We start from the raw sequence: 19,931 nt of genomic DNA, 5'->3' as shown, positions 1-19,931 counted from the left end.
GGGGAAGTCTGGGCAGATGTTTCCAGTTGCTGAATGCATGGTGGTACACAGTAGAGATGCACGCACATCAGCTTCAGTACTGGGGACAGAGAATTCCAGAAAATCTCAGCTTTCACTTAAAATCAAGTTATTGAATCATAAACTGAAAAACATGTGGACTGTGCCTGGTGGAAAGGGAATCGGTGTCAGTGCAACAGTCCTTTCCTCCTTCCCTGGTGCCATTTTGTGGGATGAGGCAAAGGCTGAGCCGCTGTCGGTGCCACTGAGTTCAGTGGCCCCTGAAGGGCTGGCTCGCAGGGGCTGCCCAGGCGGACCTGTTCCAGGGCTCTTTTTGTTGGGAAAATAGTAAAACATACTTAAATACTCAAGAGTTTCCAATGGATCTTTGCTTCACTGGAGAGGAGACGTTTCTTTTCTACGTAAAAATCTTTATTTCTAAGGGAAGGGTTCACGTGGAAAGCTACAAAATAAAAGAGATATCTAGAGCTACATTTTTACATCCTTACAGGGCAGAACACATGGTCACACAACAATGGAGATTCTCCTTCTTGACCCCTAGAAGGAAGTCACCTGATTGCATTACCCAATCAATGTTACTCAGTTTCGGCAGGCCTTGCTTACATTGGCTCTGTGCCAGGTTTCCTTCCAGGTCAGTCTAAACAATAGCACAGAAGGTAAAACAGATTAACTCTATAATGACTGGAATCTAGACCTTGTAAGTCACACATTTCCAACACTTCCCACTTCCCAGTCTGCTCCTGAAACCTGGTGATGGTGTGAGGGATGCTGGGAATTTCACGGCAAAACCATTTGGCCGTGATTATCCCTCGAGAGCCAAGCTTTAGATTGAGCCCACCGTGCCTTTACTCTTTGGCATCAAACTCGAGCGTTCAGCCAAGCAACTTTTGCACCTGCATTGTAGGTGAAATTGATCCCCCCCCCCCCGCCACATGGATGGTGGTGGGAGCGGGTCAGGTAATTGCATGCAAGCTACCATTGCAAAAAGTGAAAGCGACCCGTAGGTATTGGCTGGGGTTTGTGGAGGGAACCAGGCAACTGGGTGGATTGGAAAGAGTTTGGAAAGCCGCCCTGAGCCTGCTTCGGCAGGCAGGGCAGGGTATGAATTGAAATAAAATAAAGAGGCAGGAAAAGAGAGAAGGGATTCGGGGCCCTGGAGAGGGATAGATTTTTTGGCAAATCTTTATGGACACACACCCCATTCTACCGGTAGCAGCATAGTAACTCTATGATGCTGGCAGTGGTAGCAGCTGACAGTTCCGATGATGATGTGCCCGAATGTTCGTGTGCAAGCTGCTGCAGACCACTGTTCCCTCTAAGCCGAGTTAGTGTGAGCCGGCTCACAGTTTTTTAGCCTCCGGCTCACACATTTTTGTCTTGGCTCAGGAAGGATGGCTCCAGAGCGAACTAATTTATGCAGCAGCCAAATCGCTCGCTCACAACTTTAATGCCAGTAGCTCACCAAGTAGAATTTTTGCTCACAAGACTCCACAGCTTAGAGAGAGCCTTGCTGCAGACCCAGACGGGCTTGCAGCTGTTGGCATGCATCAGACACAGCTGAACAAGATTTTTAACTGCAGCGGCTGCATGCGGCTGGTTCTGGATCCCGCTGAGGCTGGAGAAAAATAGAAGAGTTTCCGAAGCCCTGTTTCAAAGAGAGCAAACGAAGATAAATGATTGGTCCTGAAGCTGGAGTCCTGGTATAAAAGTTCCATTTGTGTACAATGGTTTTGCCCTTTGAACCTGTCAACGAGGTGACAAGCCAGAACCAAGGGGTGGTGGCGCAGCAGCATTTCCCTCCTGGGAGGGACAGCTGTGCCTTTAACACGGTCAAGCGGTTGCTGCTTTAGTACCTAATCGTACCACCCCCCTTGCAGAATGGAGGCCCTCCGTTTGTTGGGGTGCAAAACCCAGTTTCGGATGCTGGTTCGCAAAAAGAGCTCCTTTCTCGGCGCTTGGAGACTCCCCGGAACGTTTCTGGCAGGCAGGCTTGAGTCTCCCTGCAGCCAAACTAGCCAGCAAGTTAGGGCTGCGGCTGGTTCGGCCTGGCCTGGCTCACTTCCAGGAGCTCGCAGTCGATTCTGCTTGAAAAGCGTCTCCTCCGAGAGGTTTGCCCCACGGCACTTCTTCTCTGACTTCAACATACCTCCCAGCGCTGAGTTTGTGGCTAGACCGGTGGGGGTATGTTCCCTCTTCAAGCTGCCCATCCGGACTTCGGCGGAGGGTCTTGATGCTGCTTTTGTGGGGGTCCCCCTGGACACAGGCACCTCCAACCGTCCCGGAGCCAGGTAAGCATGGGGGGGGGGTTTGTTGTACTGGGCACCAGGGACACAGAGCATACGAAGCTGCCTTCTACTGAATCAGACCCTTGGTCCGTCAGGGTCAGTCTTGTCTACTCAGACTGGCTGTGGCTTTCCAGAGTCGTATCACCTACTGCCTTGTCCTCCTTAACTGGAGATGCCGGGGATTGAACCTGGGATCTTTTGCATGCAAAGCAGATGTTCTGCCACTGGGCCAGAGCCCCTCCATCAATGTTTGCTCAGGGAGCTGTGAACCCCGGGATCCACCCTGAGCCCACCCGTTGAATCCACAGGAAAATACCACCTGTAAACAAACACCTGAATCCAGCAAGGCGGGTCAGTATGGTTTCGTATGTGCAGGTGCTGTGGCCCTCTCTGGATCAGCACGATGCAAAATTTTGATGTGGTTGGGACAGCTTGTCCCTCTTGTGAGCAATTTATTGTACACAATAAATTACATGATTGAGGTTTACAAGATTATGCATGGGAATGAACAGGTAGAGGAAAAGGTACTTTTCTCCCTTTCTCACAATACAAGAACTCGTGGGCATTCCATGAAATTGCTGAGCGGTCAGGTTAGAATGGATAAAAGGAAGTACTTCTTCACCCAAAGAGTGATTAACACTTGGAATTCACTGCCACAGGAAGTGGCGGCGGCTACAAGCATGGACGGCTTCAAAAGGGAATTAGATAAGCATATAGAGCAGAGGTCCATCAGTGGCTATTAGCCACAAGGTATAGATGGGGACTCTGGAGCAAGTGATGCTCTGTCATCTTGGTGCTTGGGGGGGGGGTTCAACAGTGGGAGGGCTTCTAGTGTCCTGGCCGCACTGGTGGACCTCCTGATGGCACCTGGTATTTTTGGCCACTGTGTGACAGAGTTCTTATGTAATCTAAGATAACGGAGACTACCATAGCCAAATGTGGCTCAGCACAGAACCAAATACAGATTTTTGAAAAGAAAATGAGATCTTTAAGGCATGTTGGAGGGCAGTGTTCTGCAACCCCAGTGTTTGGGCTGCATAAACTTTATGGCGTATTAACCAACATGTTGTTATCAGTAGTGGTAGACTGTATATTTTCAGTAAGTCAAATATCGTTTACGTGTCAATCTCTTGCTCTTTTGCCTCTCCCCCCCACACACATACACTGTGCTTCGCCACTGCTCCTGCCAGCCCCACCAGGAGCCAGAGGAGAGGACCCTCTTTTTTCTCTTTGCTAGCCCACCTCTCTTTCAAAACAACACACCTGCAAGGGGGCTCCCTCAGGCCTCTTGTAAAGCACTGCGGCCAACTGGGGTCACCTGTTTGCAAGCTTTTGAGAGTTTCCATCTTCTTACGAGAGTCTGGCCACCATTTTCAGTTGTTCGTTACCATGACAACAAAAAGGGTGGCCAAATTCTCACAAGAGGAAGTCGTCTTGCGGTTATTGCGATAAACCCGAGGACTGTGTCTCATCTCGTTTGGCCTTCTGTGTTACATTGTTCCCGAGTCCCTTTCAAACCACAAGTTCTGAATATGGCAGTTTTAGAACTTAATTTTAAGTTGCGCAGGGGCTTAGTTTAGATCAGGGCCATGGAGAGACCGGTCTTAAGCCCTGTACAGGATTAGCCCACTCAGGCCAGGCCAGGGATGAGAGGGAACCCTGTACTTTTCGGTACATTAAACAACAAACCAAGAGGTAGGCTGTACCCTCTCTGGTTTCCAGACAATGTTGCCACCAGAACCTCTTTTCACTAGTCCCTGCTTTTCCCAAGGGAGAGATTCCAAACCCTTAGTTGGCATCTGGGACAGAACACATTAGCAACTCACTCCCATAGGGATCAAACAATTATACCCCAATTACTAATCACAATTAGCCGTGGCCTTTGGCCAATCAGAGTAGCAGGGGTGTGTGGCCAATTTCTGGTTGCCATAGCTGCGTGTGGGGATAGGCTATAAGTTTGTGGCCCCTCCTGCAAGCAATTGACCTAGTTTCCAGGTACTTCATGGCCTACATGACTAGTCTCATGTGGGCCAGAAAGTGTAGCCATGAGGTCTGGCTTTTGGCATGAAGGTGTGAAAGAATGTGGGTTTATGGCACGGCTATTGAGGCCATGTGGCCTCACCATTTGGCTTGCAACAGGAACTAAGACACAGCATGTTATCACAATGTAATCACAGGAGAAGGCATGTGGATATAGAAAGCAGAAAGCAATTTTTCTATACAAGCCCTCTCCCATGGCTCAGTGGTAGAGGATCTGCTTAGCATGCAGAAGGTCCCAGGTTCAATCCCTGGCATCTCCAGCTAAAAGGACCAGATAGGAGGTGATGTGAATGACCTCTGCCTCAGACCCTGGAAAGCCACTGCCAGTCTGAGTAGACAATACTGACCTTGATGGACCAAGGGTACTGATTCAGTATGAGGCCGATGCCTGTGTTCCCTTGGTCTGTTTCCCCAATTTGAAATAGCCCCAGGGAACTTCTACTTGCCCCACTGGAGAAAAAACCCACCTCACATGTACTGATGGCTTACACATAAATTTTCCACAGGGACAATTAGCAGCTCTGTGGGCCTGTTTCAGGTCAGTAAAACGGTGCAGGGGAAAGACTTTCTACATGTTGCGGTCCAAATCTGAACAGCTCTGCATCTCAGCCTGGTGGCTTCCACTGTGCCCACCAGGAAATTCTTGGTATCAACCATATGGTGGAGGAAATGGCCAGGAAGGCCCAACCTGTGGCATAAACACTGCAATCAGATGCTTCCAGCATGACCAAAGACTGACTTTCTTCCAGGTTTGGCCCTCGCCATATTCGAGCCGAATCAGCAATGGTGAGGCGATTCAACCCGAGCACCGGAGCAGATCCTTATCATTCTCTGATGGTCGCTGATATCGGGGACGTGAATGTCAACCTGTACGACTTGAAGGACAGCTGCCGGCAAATCCGAGAAGCCTTCCAGACGATAGTGGCGGGTGGCTGCATCCCCCTCACGATGGGTAAGCGTTGGGGTTAACTGGTGTAGCTAGTTCAGTTGCCCCTAGTTAGCAGAGTGCTTAAAGCTACAAATGCAGCAGCGTTACCCAGTTTACAGAGCTACACAGAGCCATGTTGTAAGTTTAACAAAGAAATACTTCTCTCTTTCTTTGAGAAGTACTGTTTTGGATAGGGAAGAATAGGGACAAGATAGAGTACTAACTTACGAGCTAAGGATGGAAGCAGATGGTGAGAGGGCCATAAGAACATAAGAGACGCCAATGTTGGATCAGGCCAAAGGCCCATCCAGTCCAACACTCTGTCACACAGTGGGCAAAAATACCAGGTGCCATCAGGAGATCCACCAGTGGGGCCAGGACATTAGAAGCCCTCCCACTGTTGACCCCCCCCAAGCACCAAGAAGACAGAGCATCACGTGCCCCAGAGCCCCTATCTATGCCTTGTGGCTAATAGCCACTGATGGACCTCTGCTATCTAATTCCCTTTTGAAGCCGTCCATGCTTGTAGCCGCCACCACTTCCTGTGGCAGTGAATTCCATGTGTTAATCACTCTTTGGGTGAAGAAGGACTTCCTTTTATCCGTTCTAACCCGACCGCTCAGCAATTTGTGGCGCCAAGGGAGGAAAGCACGTCGTCCCTCTTGGTGTGTGCAGAGAGAAGGGGCAGCTTCATCTGAGAGAGTTAATGGAAGGAAGGAAATTGACCCTGAGAACACAATCTACATTTCAAAAGGGACAGTGGCAGAAGAGTAAACACAATTAGGAAAGGTTAGTATGCCCAGGGGTAATTTCCTGCAGGAGTGCACAGGAGCGGAGCTCCGGCAGTAATGAGCCCAGGGGGCAGGCACATGCAACAAGTCCCCCCCCCTGCTCCCAGCAGCCCTCAGAGCAAGAAGCAGCCAGGTAAGTTGCAGAGCCCCCACCAGTCCCCCGGTCCAAAATAGTCCAGTGGCACCTTTAAGACCAAGTTTGCCGGGAAAGGCGGGGGATTGGCTCTGCAACTTCCCTCCCTGCTTCTCACTCCTTGTGGCCCAACTGCTGGGAGTAGGGGGCTTGCTGCATGTGCCCGCCCCCTGGGCTCTTTACTGCCGGAGCTCCGCTCCTGTGCGCTCCTGCAGGAAATGACCCCTGACTGTAAGTCAGCCGCGACTCAAGGGCAATGAATAAATAAAAAGCAGTGAAGGGAGAGAGGCCCTGCTTGCAAGACAGGCATTGTCACATCGTCGTTTCTCTTGCAGGGGGAGACCACACGATAACGTACCCCATCCTGCAGGCTGTTGCAGAAAAGTGAGTCACAATGAGGGGTGGCCACTTTGCAGTGATGGGCTCAAGACGCCGCCCTGACCTGGTTAGCCCAGGCAAGCCCGACCTCGGAAGCTAAGCAGGGCCGACCCTGGCAAGTACTTGGATGGCAGACCTCCAAAAAATACGAGGGCCGGGACGCAGAGGCAGACAATACCAAGCCACCTCTCTGAAACGTCCTAGCCCCACTAGGGGTTGCCAGAAGTTAACCATGACTTCCAGGCACACAAGCACACCCACAAAATACCCCCCCAAAAAACAAAAGATGCACAGCATTGCACTTAAAGTAAAAAGGATTCTAGGGCTCAATCAGTCCTTCTCAGGGTCCAAGATGAGGATGCCAACAGCTCACAAAGACCTATCCATCCACCCACCCACCACCTTTTTATCTCACTCTTCTGCCAATGAACTCAGAGTGGCGTATATAGGTCTCCTTTCCCGTTTTATGCTCACAACCAGGGCTATTTTTGGGCAGGAACGCACAGGAATGGAGTTCCGGCTGGCTTCAGAGTTGCCCACGCCCACTACAGCCAAAACCTCTGAGTGGGAAGGCCTAGAGAGCGACACCCCCCCCCCGGCGACCCCAAGGCAGGCGGGCCAGGGGGGCTCTGGAAGGATCGGGTAGATATTTAAATGCCTCTTCGTGCCTTCCCTGGCCTGTCCAAGGGCCAGCTTGCCAAGGGAAGGCGTGGGAGTGTTGCCTAATATGCAAATGAGCTGCAGTGTCAGGGTGTGGCCTAACATGCTAATGGGTTTCTGCTGTTGGGTGTGGCCTATTATGCTAATGAGTCCCTGCTGGGCTTTTTCTACAACAACAGTCCTGTGAGGTAGGTTAGGTCGAGAAGGAATGATTGCCAAGCTTCATGGCTGGATGGATGTTTGATCCTGGGTCTTCCTGAGAGGGACCCGGTCTGACACGCTAACCTGTCGGCACAGGAAGCTTTGTGCAAAGCCCACAGCTGGGGGCACTGTGGGTGGTTTTACCTCACCGGAGTCATAATTCTCGCTTGTACAGCCAGTCCCCCCCCCTCCATTTCTCTGTGGGTTTTGGCTTGGATCCTGACTCATTTCTGAAGCACACCTTCTGCTGAAGAGGTATTTGGGAAAGTTAAGGTTGCCGTGTCGGGATTGGGAATTCCTGGATGTTTGGAGGTGGCCCCTGGGAGGGGTGGTGTTTGGGGACGGGACAGAGCTCACTCGGGATGTAATACCACACAGTCTGCCCTCCTTCACTGCCATTTTCTCCGGGGGAACGGATCTCCGTAGGCTGGAGATCAGTTATAATTCCGGGAGGACTCCAGGCCCCTGCTAGACGATGGCCACCATATGTTTTCAGGTAAGGGTAGAAAGCTCCTAGCTCCGGAGAGAGAGGGAGACGAACACTGCAGAAGCAGAAGAAACCGGTAGCATCCAAGCTCTTGGCTATGGGGAGGGGCTGTGGCTGAGCGAAATAGCCTCTGCTTTGCATGCACGATGTTGCAGGTTCAATCCCCAGCATCGCCGGTTAAAAGCACCAGGCAGCAGGTGATGAGAAAGACCTCTGCCTGAAGAGCTGTTGCCAGTCTGGGTAGACAGTACTGACTTTGATGGACCAAGGTCTGATTCAGTATAAGGCAGCTTCATGTGCTTATGGTCCAAACAAAATATTGGTACTTAGGCCCCCAGCAGCACACTCTTCTCCGTGCACACTGGATCACGCTGCCCTCCGTCTTCAACATGACATTTATTCTTCTGTAGTTCTATTGGCTGTGGTTGGTAAAATCCAGGTTGAGTTCAGCCATCTCTCAGAATTACAACTGATCTCCGCATTCATTCCAGACTACAGAGGTCAATTCCCCCTGGAGGAAACAGCTGCTTTGGAGGGCGGACTCAAAGGCTGAGGTCCCTCTCCTCTCCTCCCCGAACCCTGCTCTTCCCAAACGCCACTCTGTAATTACCAAGAAATTTCCAGCCTGGAGTTGGCAACACTATGGGCTTCCCAGAGCTGAAGCAGCTGGCTGTGCCAATTGGGTTACGGACCTAGAATTATATAGAATTTTTGTATCAATTATAGAAAAAAGCCCATGTATTCATTACAAAATAGTCCAAAAACACTTACAGGCCCACATATAGCCTCAGTTCAGATTAAAATCATACAATAATCTCAAACAGAGGCTTTATGTTTGAAATGTATTTATGTTCTATATTTAGCTATTTTAAGACTGCACCCCTTAATTTGGATTCATTTAACCTTCTAGGTTCTATGTCTTTTTGTTTTGTTTTGTTTTCTCTCCTCCATCCCTTTTTTGTCCTTTCTGTGCCAACTGGGTACTTCTCACACCAGGGGCCTTACAGAATAGAGATGCCCAAGGGTTGCAGCAGGAAACTCAAGGATGACACCTGTTGAACCAACAGACTGTGTGTGCTCAGTGGCTCAATGTTATGTACCCCCAGGGGTCGTTTCGTAGAAAAAGAGCTAGGGGAACTCATTAGCATAACTCATTCGCATAACTCATTAGCATATGCCACACCCCCTGCCATCACCGGAAGTGTGTCATAAGGCCACACCCCCTGCCATCACCGGAAGTGTGTCATAAGGCCACACCCACCACTCAGTCTTAGTCTTAAAGGTTAGTCTTAAAGGTGCTATTTGTTAGTCTTAAAGGTGCTATTTGAACTCTTGGACTATTTTGCAGCAACAGACTAACACAGCTACCTCGGGGAAGCTCCCGGATGGGGCTGGGAGTCCTTGCGGAGTGGCCTCAGCCAGGCAGAGGGGGAGGACGCCAACTTACCCTCCTGCTTCTTCCTCCTTCTGAGGCTGGAAGCAGGGGGCGGCCGGAAGAAGGGGGCGGGGCTTAATTGTGTGCCCCGCCCCCCTGCACCTCACCCGGGGGAACTGTGATCCCCCGCGATCCCCCCGAATCAACCTCTGTGTACCCCAATTATTTGGGGGGGGGAAGTGAAGCTCGGGGGTTTATTGTCTCTTGCGTGTCCCTGGCATCTCTCTCACTGTCTCTCAGGCACGGTCCTGTGGGGCTGGTGCACGTGGATGCCCACACGGACACAGGAGACCAAGCGCTGGGGGAAAAGATCTACCATGGGACACCGTTCCGACGCTGTATGGAGGAAGGGCTCCTGGACTGCAAACGGGTGGCTCAGATTGGGATCCGAGGATCCTCCTACACGCGAGATCCTTACAAATATTGTTGGGATCAGGTAACACCCCAACCCCCATAATTATCCTCACCCTATGTAGCATTTCTGGTGGTTTTTCAGGGTTCCAGGAGCCGCACCCTTACTATTCTTACAGCCCCGTACACCTCCAAGGGTTCCAGTTCGGGCCGATACATGAGCGGGGATTAAAGGCCTGTCTGCCTCCACCCCTATAGAGTCCTGCCTAGATCCAGTGCTCTTCTCAGGATCTTCTTTGTGCCTAAGGTTGCCATCTTCCAGATGGGCCCTGAATATAGGGTTGCCAGCTTCCAGGTGACCCCTGGAGATCTCCCGCTATTACAGTTGATCTCCAGATAGTCAATATCAGTTCCCCCCGGAGAAAATGGCTGCTTTGGAGGGTGGGCTCGATGGCATTATGCCCTACTGAGGACCCTCCCCAGAGGCTCCACCCCCCAAATCTTCAGGAATTTCCCAACCCAGCATTGGCAATCCTATTCCAGTGTCTGCTAGGGCTGTCTTCATTGTTTCAGATGCAGGCCTTAAATCTTTCAGTGGGACTGACTGAGAGGGAGGGCAGGAAGGGTTGCATCAGTGCATTCCTGTGGCCCTTTCTTACATAGTCAGGGAAATACCGATTGCCACTTTGGGGTCAGGAAGCAATTTTCTCCAGGTCAGTTTGCCCGGGGATCCTGGAGGGGTTTTGTCATCTTCAGGGCATGGAACAGCGGTCACTGGGGGCGTAAGGGGAGGTATTTGTGAATTTCCTGCATTGTGCAGGGGGTTGGATTAGATGACCCTGGAGGTCCCTTCCAACGCTAAGATTCTATGCTTCTATGACTGACCCTAGTGTACATTTGTAGAATTATATGAATAGCCCTTCTCCTTGCCGCAGCTCAGTGAGGCTCATTTTGAACTATTAAATCTACCAACATATGAAAGGACAGGTTACTGGAAAGTAAATTCATGTTTAGGGGAAGTGGGAAGAATGCAGATTCCAGGAGCTCAAGCCAAATATCCTCCTTTCCATCTGTGAGAAATTGGCATGGATGGAGGCATAGCACCATGGCTTCCCAACCGATTGAGTACTTGAAAGTAGTGGCGAATAGAAAGGAGAGATTTAGGACTGCATGAGGGGTGGGAGAGGGAAGACCACCAATGGAACATTCCTTCCAACCCTATAGCAACTAAGCCTGCCTTTTGCAGCTTCGGCCCAGAGAGACTTATCCCAAGAGTCTCCTTCCGGCTACAGTGACCAACAATCCAAGATGGGGAGAAATCTTGGCTTCCCTGAGATTAGCACACACGCCACCTACTCTTGTTGTATCCTACTGAGCAGAGATCATGTGCCACATTGGATCCGCTGTGGGCAGGAGGGGCGATTCACGCATGCTGTCGAAGAGACTGGAGACCTCTCACCCATGTGCGAGGTGGCCCGGGAGTTCCACTTCAAAAGCTTTCCCGTTCTCATTTCCAACAGGGCTTCCGGGTGGTCTTAGCAGAGGACTGCTGGATGAAGTCACTGGTCCCTTTGATGGCCGAAGTGAGGAAGCAGATGGGAGACCGGCCTGTCTATATCAGCTTCGATATCGACGGAATAGACCCCGCCTATGCTCCGGGCACCGGGACACCAGAAATTGCCGGCCTTACTCCTGCCCAGGTAAAAGAAAGACTGCCGATGCAGATTTATAAGCCAGCCATCTTGTATATTGGGGTCTCCCGTGTGGTACCCAGGGGCTCTATGAAGACCCCGGCACCTTTTCTGGCACTCACCAAAAATCCTACTTCGTGAGCTGCTGGCATTAAAGTTGTGAGCGAGCGATTTGGCTGCTGCATAAATTAGTTTGCTCTGGAGCCATCCTTCCTGAGCCAAGACAAAAAATGTTTGAGCCGTAGGCTAAATAACTGTGAGCTAGCTCACACTAATTCACCTTAGAGGGAACACTGCTCACCAAGTGTTTTTGGAAAGTGGGGGGAGCCAGGAAGGCTTTTCGATTACTGAAGATTAGATCAGCTGTGCGGATTTTTAAAAATGCTGCTTTGGCCTCTTCGCTGTGTGAAGTTGTGATAGTCATTTTGTGGCTGCCCACTACGCTGTGTCAGGATTCCAAATGTGCCTGCAGGCTCAGAAAGGTTGGGGACCCTTGCTTACAATTTCAAGGGGCTGAATCTGCTCTACAGATGTTGTTGAGGCTGACTGGCCAGCTCTGAGACTAGACCACCACCATCACCTGTCCCTTCCCAATTTGATAACTCCCTTTCTGTTGCTCTCAAAAATAGGCACTGGAGATCATTCGGGGCTGCCAGGGGCTTAATATCGTAGGTTGCGACCTTGTTGAAGTGGCTCCCATGTACGATCTTTCTGGTGAGTTGGACGGTCCACAGTATTTCACCTTCCGCCGACGTAGGCACGTCACATGCTAAATGCCAGGCCACAGCCTCCGTATCCCCCTTCCCACAATCTCTGGGGCTAGTACCAAGGGTGTTTGGTCGACACACTGAACGAGAACTTTAGAGGTGTATGATTTCCCCCACTGACAGTCCCTGGCCTCGCCCATAACCCTAATATTGGCATTTTATAGTGCCACTTTGCTTATGTAAACAAGGAGTGAAATGCTCCAGTCCCAGTTTATGGGGTTTTCTCTCTCTTTCTCTGCTTACAGGTAACACAGCTCTCTTGGGAGCTAATCTGCTCTTTGAAATGCTGTGTGTCCTCCCTGGAGTGAAGACGACGTGAGCCGTTCCAGGGAAGTCTCCCATTCGTGCAGCGGAAACGGAAGGGAAGCTGGCCTTAGGACTTCATACGGTCCCTTTTACCTTCCCTTTTGCCAGCCCCCCGCCTCTTCAAGTATCTATGACATCAGCCCTGACAATCTCAGCTTTTCAAAATACGACTTCTCCTAGTCCTCATTACTGCAGAGAGAAAAACACTGCAAGCAGCCTTGAGAAAAACCCTAAGGTTCCTGTTGCATTAGTAAAGCTGCCAACTGCCAGGGAGGACGTGGAGTTCTCCTGGAACTGCAACCGATCTCCAGGCCACAGAGACCAGTTATCTTGGCTGCTCTGGAGGGTGAACTCAGTGTCCTTACATTCCGCTGGGCTCCCTTCCCCAGGCTCCACCCTCAAGAGCTCCAGGAATTTCTCAACCTAGAGCCGGCAACCCTAATCACACCTGGCACAGAACGGGCATCCCAAACTTGAGGCCAGCTGCAGCACCAACCGAGTCCCCTCCTTGATTGAGAATGTAATATTCTGCACAAAAAGCAAATGTGAAAATGTGTACAAGCCAGGCTTCTTACCTTGCATAATTCATTTGGGATACAGGAGATGGGGAAAGGGGCAGAGAACTCCATTATTTCCGAAGGGATTGGGGGGGAATTGGCAATGTCTCATTAGTGCAGTTGTATTTGTACCAAGAGGCTTCCTTGCCCCACCCCACCCAGGAAATTTAGGTTGGCGGTCACGGCTCCACAACAGCCCACGACAACCTCATGTGCCCAAGTGCCAGGGAGTCACTGTAAACCACCGTCTGATCACACATTAAAATAGTTTATTTCAGTTGCGAATCTGTAAGTCTTAAAAGCAAAACAAACAAAATCAGTGCCTGTTCACAATACCACCCCCCCAAAGAGGAGACAATTTTGCTCAATAAATTATTTATCCCGCCCCGCCCCGAGTATCAAAAGTGCAAAATGCTCTGCCTTCTTCTCAAACCGATCCCACCTGGGTGGGTTCGGACTAGTTCCTGGTGATGGTTTTACAGAAGACAAAAAAAAGAGGATGCTGTAAGGCAGCTACGGGGATTATCACATCTATGGCGAAGGGAAAGCAAATGACGGCACACGTGGGGGGCCAGACGCTAAACTCCACCTTCTGAAGACGCTCCGCTTCAGATTCTTTGGGGAGGTGTATGCTTTGGGACACACGCAGCAGAAGCACTTTGCTCTTTAGACTGTGAGATATGATTACCGAGAGGGAAGGAAAAATCAGTCCCTTTCAGACCAACACGAGTTCCTGTCAATGGATTTGTGAAGCTGGCAGACGTTTGCAGACCTTTTGGCAAAAAGGAAAGTGAGCCTGAGTTCCTAAGTTCCTGGCAGCCGCGCTTCACTTTGCAAGGTGTGTGTGTGTGGGGGGGCAGATCGCCCCCTTCCTCCCTGCCACATTCAAGTTCAAATCAGGCACTCCAAACTGCCCCCCCAGCCCTCCCTAGTATCTCCCCCCCCCCAGACAGACAGAGCAACTTACCCACATAAGATAAAACATCAGAGCGGGATGCAGGCTCCCTTTGCAAAATTCCTTGGGCCTCGGCGCCCCAGAGATGTCTGCCACTGACTGCTGTAACCCTGCCCAGATAGTGAGCCAGTAACAAATAGCTGTAGCAGCTGCTGCTGGCAGGGCAGAGCTGGGGGGGGGGGGGGGGGGCCCAAGGGGGGGGGAGGGGAGAGCTGGGGGGGGGGGGGCAGGAGCCCACAGGAGGAGCCCCCCCCCCTAAACTTGAAGTGGGCAGAGATGAGGAGGGGAAGGGAGCCCGCCCCATTAGGTGAAGAGAAGCACTTCAAGCCGTGTCTGGGTTGGGGCTGCAGGAACCTCCGTCTCCCTGTGCTGCATTGGCGGGAGCCTCTCCTCTGACTGGCAGTGACTGGCCAAAGGGCAAGCCAGCTCCCCTGCCCACACACTGGCGGGCTCCACAAAGTCACCATGCTAACTCTGCGCCAAATGGATCGAGGCTTTCTTGATTTCCGGCATTTGGGAGCTTTCCCCCATTCCTTCTCCTTGCCGCTGCTCTTCCGTCTTCAAGGTTCCTCTCCCGAGAAGCCTAACATTCATTTCGAAGAAAACCAGACTAGTCCACTTACTTGATCCTGGCGCACTGTATCATTACTGCAGCGCGTGCGCTACAAGGTGCCTGCGATTCCTTTGCCGGCAGGGCAGCCTACGACTGAGGCATGCGAGTCCCTCTGCCCGAAGACGGCAACGGGGTTAGCTTCGCTGCCCCTCAAGGCACCTGGTTCAATCCACCTGGCTCTGTTCACCAGGATCTCTACAGAGCCAGAATGTCTGGGCATTGTTTCTGCAGACTGATGCTTTGAAGCATCTCTCCCTTCCTAAAAAGCCCTCTTCTTGCTCTCCGGTTTGGCTCTCGGAACAGGACTGGCCTGACCTGCTTACAAGGATATTTGCTGCTGCTGCTGCAGAGGCTGTTCCAGAGTAGTTGGGTTAAAAACTGCCAGGGAGAATTCTACAGCAAGACGGCTGCACCGCACCCCAGGGAGCAGCCTGACCCCCTATAAAAAGCACGGATTCCCATGAACCTTGATCCCTGGGGAGCAGGTACAACCTGGTAAGGGGCTGGGGTGGGGGTGGGGGAGAAGGCAGAGTCCACAAAACCAGCTTAACAGACGCGGCAGATACCACCGCGCCTCTTTGAGTGCTAGCTGCATAATTGTTGGGAGCTGCCCTTTGTTATTTTACAATATTCTTTCCCAAAATTTATGGAATGGGAAAGCCAACCCCCCCCCCCAACGGTACCCTCCCTATTCATTAAAATCTGGTTTCTACCTGTGAGAAAATGAGGTGATAGAATTCTGCACTTCAGACTGCCGGCAGAAAACGGGCCTTTAAAGCAAAAAAAAAAAAATACCCTGCTGATTGCAGTCAGAACTAGTGTAGCAGAGAGAAAAGCATCCTGCTGTGCTAGTCTTCAGGACATTTTTATTTCACATGGGAAAAGCATTCCACAAATGCTAGCCTGACCCCACGCGGTCTGAAGTGACACAGCCCCCCCCCGCTGCACAGATGGGTCAGTCCAGGGCTGACAGCCGATCTACTCGCAAAGAATGAAGCTGTGAGCCACTCCAACCCACAGGACCCCACACAGAACAAAACACCCGATATGTGGTGATCTTGCACACCAGGGATGGCGCTACATTCCCTCTCCTCTCTCATCCGGGATCCTAGTCCAGAATTCCACCACCACCGGCTGTAGAATGGATGCACTGGTTTCTCAGTCCAAAGCCAGCCGGAGAGACTGGATTATACTGAGCGGTGGGTTTTGTCTGGAAACCACAGCAGAGAAGCCATCTCACAGTTCAGTGCAAACAAACAGCCAAACCTAGACCGCCGTTTCAAAGAGGCTGAAACTGAGCAAGCTGTGTGTGGGGGGGTACCCTCCCGACAGGAAAATAAAACTTCTGCAAAGCAGAAAACTCTTGGATGCCGGTTAAAGCTAACCTAACCGGAGAGAGAGACAACAAGACGTCTTGAAGTTCCTTGATACGACAGAAGGGTGGTTTTAATCACTGTCCTAGAGATGAACCGTGGCTGTTCCACAGATAGTGTGTGGAGGGCCACTCGCACGGAGGGGGTTTACGTTTTCCCTTCACCTGTTGGGCTCAGAACAAGTGACACCTTACAATCTAAAGACATGGTTTCAGGGTTATGGCTGTACAAGTCTTAAAAGGAAAGAGGAGACCGAGAGAACACTCAGGAAGGCATCGGAACGTACGCTTGAAATGGCCCGCTGTCTCGGACGGTACTCACGGCCGGGATGACCCCCCCCCCCAATTCCCTCCCTCCTGATGGCTTAGCTGGTGAACTCCGGTTGTGGGTTTTATTGCACAGGGGACCTGGAGGGCATGCAGAGGTGCATTAGCCACCCCCCCCCTTTTTCCCTAACCCCACCAGTCTTTTAGTACAAAGGGAGATACTCCCAAACACATTCCAAATCACTTACCACCAGGGGGAAGGGGGGGGGGGAACCACAAGGGTAAGAACTCCTGACGCGAGAGGCAGAGAGAGCTCTCTGCAAAACAGGCACCGCAGCCTAAGCGTAGGGAGAGGAGTGGGCAGTGCGGCCCAGACTGCTTTCGAACGAGGCTCCACTTGAGTAAAAACACAAAACCAAAGGATTAAAAAAACAAGAACAGTACACAAAAACAAGCTCCGGTAGCAGCGAAGCCAGACGTTTCCACCTACGCCGGAGAAAAACCCCAAGGCAGAACCGAAGCGGGCTGGGAGAGCAGGCGAGGGAGTCCGTCGCTGGCCCCGATCTGTCTGTCTTCGGCTGTCTAGCTGCCGGACGTTAGCACCGTTTTGGTACCAGAGCGGAAGCCAGTGCTTTTGTTTTTTTATTCTTTCCATCGCTCCTGGGTTGAAAGACATGGGGAAGATGCTTCTAAATTCAACTGGGCCTAGGAGAACCTTCTCTAAAAAGCTACCGTCTAGTCGGCGCGACGTCATTCCCGGAAACGAGATGTTTATGGTTGTCCTCTTTCAGAGTCTGCAGCAGTGATAAGATCCTTTTTTTATTGCCCCCCCCCAAAAAACCCTTTAATTTTTCAGTCTAGCGCAGGCCACGACGGGATATAAAACCGCTGTAAGGAACCTTCCAGGAGTCTCTCCATCCATAAGGATAGCTGGTCGAGTTTGCTTTTGACCAACCGGGCCCGGGGACTGCACGAGGAGGACTTCCCTTGGCTTTCCGCCAGGTTGGGATCATTACAGTGCCCCAGGGGGTCCACGCCCCCCTCCAGCTTGCGAGGCTTGAAGAGGCAGAAGTACTTTTTGTGGCCGTTCAGGGCCAGGACGTAGCCCGTGTAGTCACGCTCCAGGAAGTGTTTGTCGTACTGGTTCGGGATGGGGGCGGCGTCCTGCGCGAACTCCAGCACGTACTCCAGCCATTCCCGGTGCTTGTCCAGGCTGAGGAAGGAGAAGTGGAGGCAGCTGCTCCTGGAGGTGGAGAGAAGAGAAGGAGGGGGTCGATCGGTGGGTCCCCCCAAGCAAGAGAAAAAAGCAAGAGAGGAGAAATGCAAGTCCTAACAATACACACGTGCAGGAAGGCATCCAAACATACACTTGAAACCAGGGGTGATTTTGAGGGGGAACGAGCAGGAACGGCATTCCGGGATTAACAAGCCCAGGAGTAGGGAACTCAGGCATCCCCTGCCCGTTTTAAACATGCCTGGGTTCCCTGTCTGATCTTCTCCAGGCGCCCCGCAGCCACGGGGCACCAAGATTGGGCAGGGAATCCAGGCATCCTTGCATGCCTGCCTTTTGTCAGGGGTGTGGCATATGCAAATAGGTTATGCTAACCAGCTCCTGCACCTCTTTTTCTACGAAATGACCCCTGCTTGAAACCATTCACTGTCTTAAACGGTACTCACTGCTGGAAAGAGAGGTCATGTCATCGGCTCCTGAAAGGAGCTCTGCTGATTTATCACTCTGATTTCTTCCCATCTCTCGTTTGGTTATGTCCATTCTCTAAACTGCCTACAGTGCCTTGGCGGAAAGGCGGTGAAAAGAAGGAGCTAAAGGAGCAGTACAAAGGCAAAGTTAAAAGTGTACCCGCTGGTCATTTGCAAGGACTCCGGGTGGGATTTAGAGAGCAGAGGGTTATACGTAAGACATTTCAGATCTGAGTTCAGGGCACTGCTGAGCGACATCTGGCTCCATCGGCAAACTCAGCCCGATCTGCTTGGTAGGGCTGTTGTGAGGATAGAGGATGTGGGAGAGAAAGTGTGATGTGTGATGGGCTTATACTGGAGTTAACACCGCTTCGGATTGTACAGAGAAGAGTATTTAATTCTGATGGGCTGGACCAGCCTTAGCCGAGCCCATATTCTCTCTGTTCCCCGACTTGTGCACAGGATAAAAACCCCGCAACACACGCACACACACGCAGAACCCTAGATTTTTAAATTCAGAAAAGTGTCACCGGTGCTGGGTTCCGGTCACTTTTTCTCAGCCTCAGTTTTTTCATCATGGGTACAGTAACCAGCCACCACAGTAACCAACCAGTTGCCCCGGCACCTTATCTCTCTGTCCTGGAGGTACCCAGTCAACAGAGCGCTTTCACTCTGGCGAGATGGCGAGTCCTCCCCTCTGCAGTTTTAGAGGGGAGGTATAAAAAGATTCCCATGAAGGAAAGGATTTGTCTGAGTGGCACTGAAGGGGTGGAGTCAGTCGAGCATGTATTATTCCACTGCCGCTTCTATCAGAAAGCTCGTTCTAATATAATTTCCCCTCTACTTATCAATTCTCCTGGATGTTCCGATGTTTATATTTTAAAGAAATTTTTAAATGGGTGCTAATCAACAGGTTACCATCAGTTGTGCCAGATTTTTTTTTCAGTAGCCTGTAGAATCCGTAGAGATATTTTATGTACAGATTTGAACTAACTGTTGCCAATAGATCGGACCAATTTTAGTTTCTAATGACATTATTCTAAAGCTTTTATTCTTGACTTGTACTGGTCCATTGGCCGGATAAAGAACTGAATGATTGAAGAGCGCAAGGGATGGAAAAGAATCCTGCCCCGTGACCTTAAACAGGAGGAAAACGTGGCAGAGTCATATTCAAATTGGGGTGGGGTGGCTCTCTCTCTCCAAGTATGCCCACTTAGTCCTGACCAGGGCCGGGGCCTTTTCTGCCCTGGCCCCAAGCTGGTGGAACATGCTCCCGTTCAGAATCAAGGCCCTGCCGGGACTTATTACCGTTCTGCAGGGCCTGTAACGTGGAGCTGTTCCGCCAGAGGCCTTTGGCTGAGGCAGTGGGTGTCTCATAAAAAACTTGGCCTCCCCTGCTGAAACAGAAGCCCACATCCTCAGCACGGCCTGGATCAATAAGATCTCAGGGACCCAATGGCGCCAGCTTGATAATAATGTATACAGTGAAATAGCGTGACCTAGTTTTCCTTTTTCTTTTTTAATCTATGCTATTTTTTTAAAAAAATTAATTATTCTGTAAACTTCCATTTTTGTCTTTAGAATCTTACTGTGATCTGCCCTGAGCACACTTGCAGGGAGGGCGGAATAGAAATCGAATTAAATACATGAATAAATAAATACTCAGCCCTGCAGGAAGGGTGTTGCAAGAGCACACTCATGTCCGTCAATTTTTTCCTCCCAAGGCTTGAGAAGAACACAATTCTGTCTTCTCTGCACTGTGGAATTAACTTGTAGCGGGGAAAAGCGCCCTGTACCCACCCGGTGAAGGTGTAGACCTCCAGAGCGAACTTCTGAAGCAGGGGTGTTTTTGTGGAGTTTGAAAGGATCAGCACCACGTTCATGTGCCCGGGCCTCAGGCGCACCAAGTTGCTCATGTAGGTGATATCGGTGAGTTCCGTCACTTCAACAAAGCCTTTCTTGGGAATCCTGAAAGAATGGACGACGATTTATGGGATT

At 51.0% G+C, this 19,931-nt stretch overlaps 2 protein-coding genes across 2 annotated transcripts in view; one reads left to right on the top strand and one right to left on the bottom strand.

Moving 5' to 3' along the window:
• Positions 1-1,732: 1,732 nt before the first annotated feature.
• Positions 1,733-14,135, top strand: AGMAT (agmatinase). The gene is made up of 7 exons (XM_015427923.1): positions 1,733-2,306; positions 5,093-5,295; positions 6,531-6,579; positions 9,597-9,792; positions 11,228-11,407; positions 12,028-12,112; positions 12,411-14,135. Exons 1-7 carry the CDS (start codon positions 1,897-1,899, stop codon positions 12,482-12,484), a joined length of 1,197 nt encoding a protein of 398 aa, XP_015283409.1. The 5' UTR covers positions 1,733-1,896; the 3' UTR covers positions 12,485-14,135.
• A 1,444-nt stretch (positions 14,136-15,579) lies between these two features.
• DNAJC16 (DnaJ heat shock protein family (Hsp40) member C16) overlaps positions 15,580-19,931 on the bottom strand; it is a 32,558-nt gene continuing 28,206 nt past the window's right edge. Inside the window, exons 14-15 of the mRNA XM_015428029.1 lie at positions 19,734-19,901; positions 15,580-17,478 (exon numbers count right to left, since the gene is read on the bottom strand). Of these exons, the coding sequence (XP_015283515.1) occupies positions 17,088-17,478; positions 19,734-19,901 (559 nt within the window). The 3' untranslated portion in view covers positions 15,580-17,087. The remainder of the gene's footprint in view (positions 17,479-19,733; positions 19,902-19,931) is intronic.

The sequence above is a fragment of the Gekko japonicus genome, unplaced genomic scaffold (assembly GCF_001447785.1).
Source record: "Gekko japonicus isolate JY-2015 unplaced genomic scaffold, Gekko_japonicus_V1.1 scaffold435, whole genome shotgun sequence".
Lineage (NCBI taxonomy): Eukaryota > Metazoa > Chordata > Lepidosauria > Squamata > Gekkonidae > Gekko > Gekko japonicus.
This window is presented reverse-complemented; position numbering and strand designations above follow the sequence as displayed.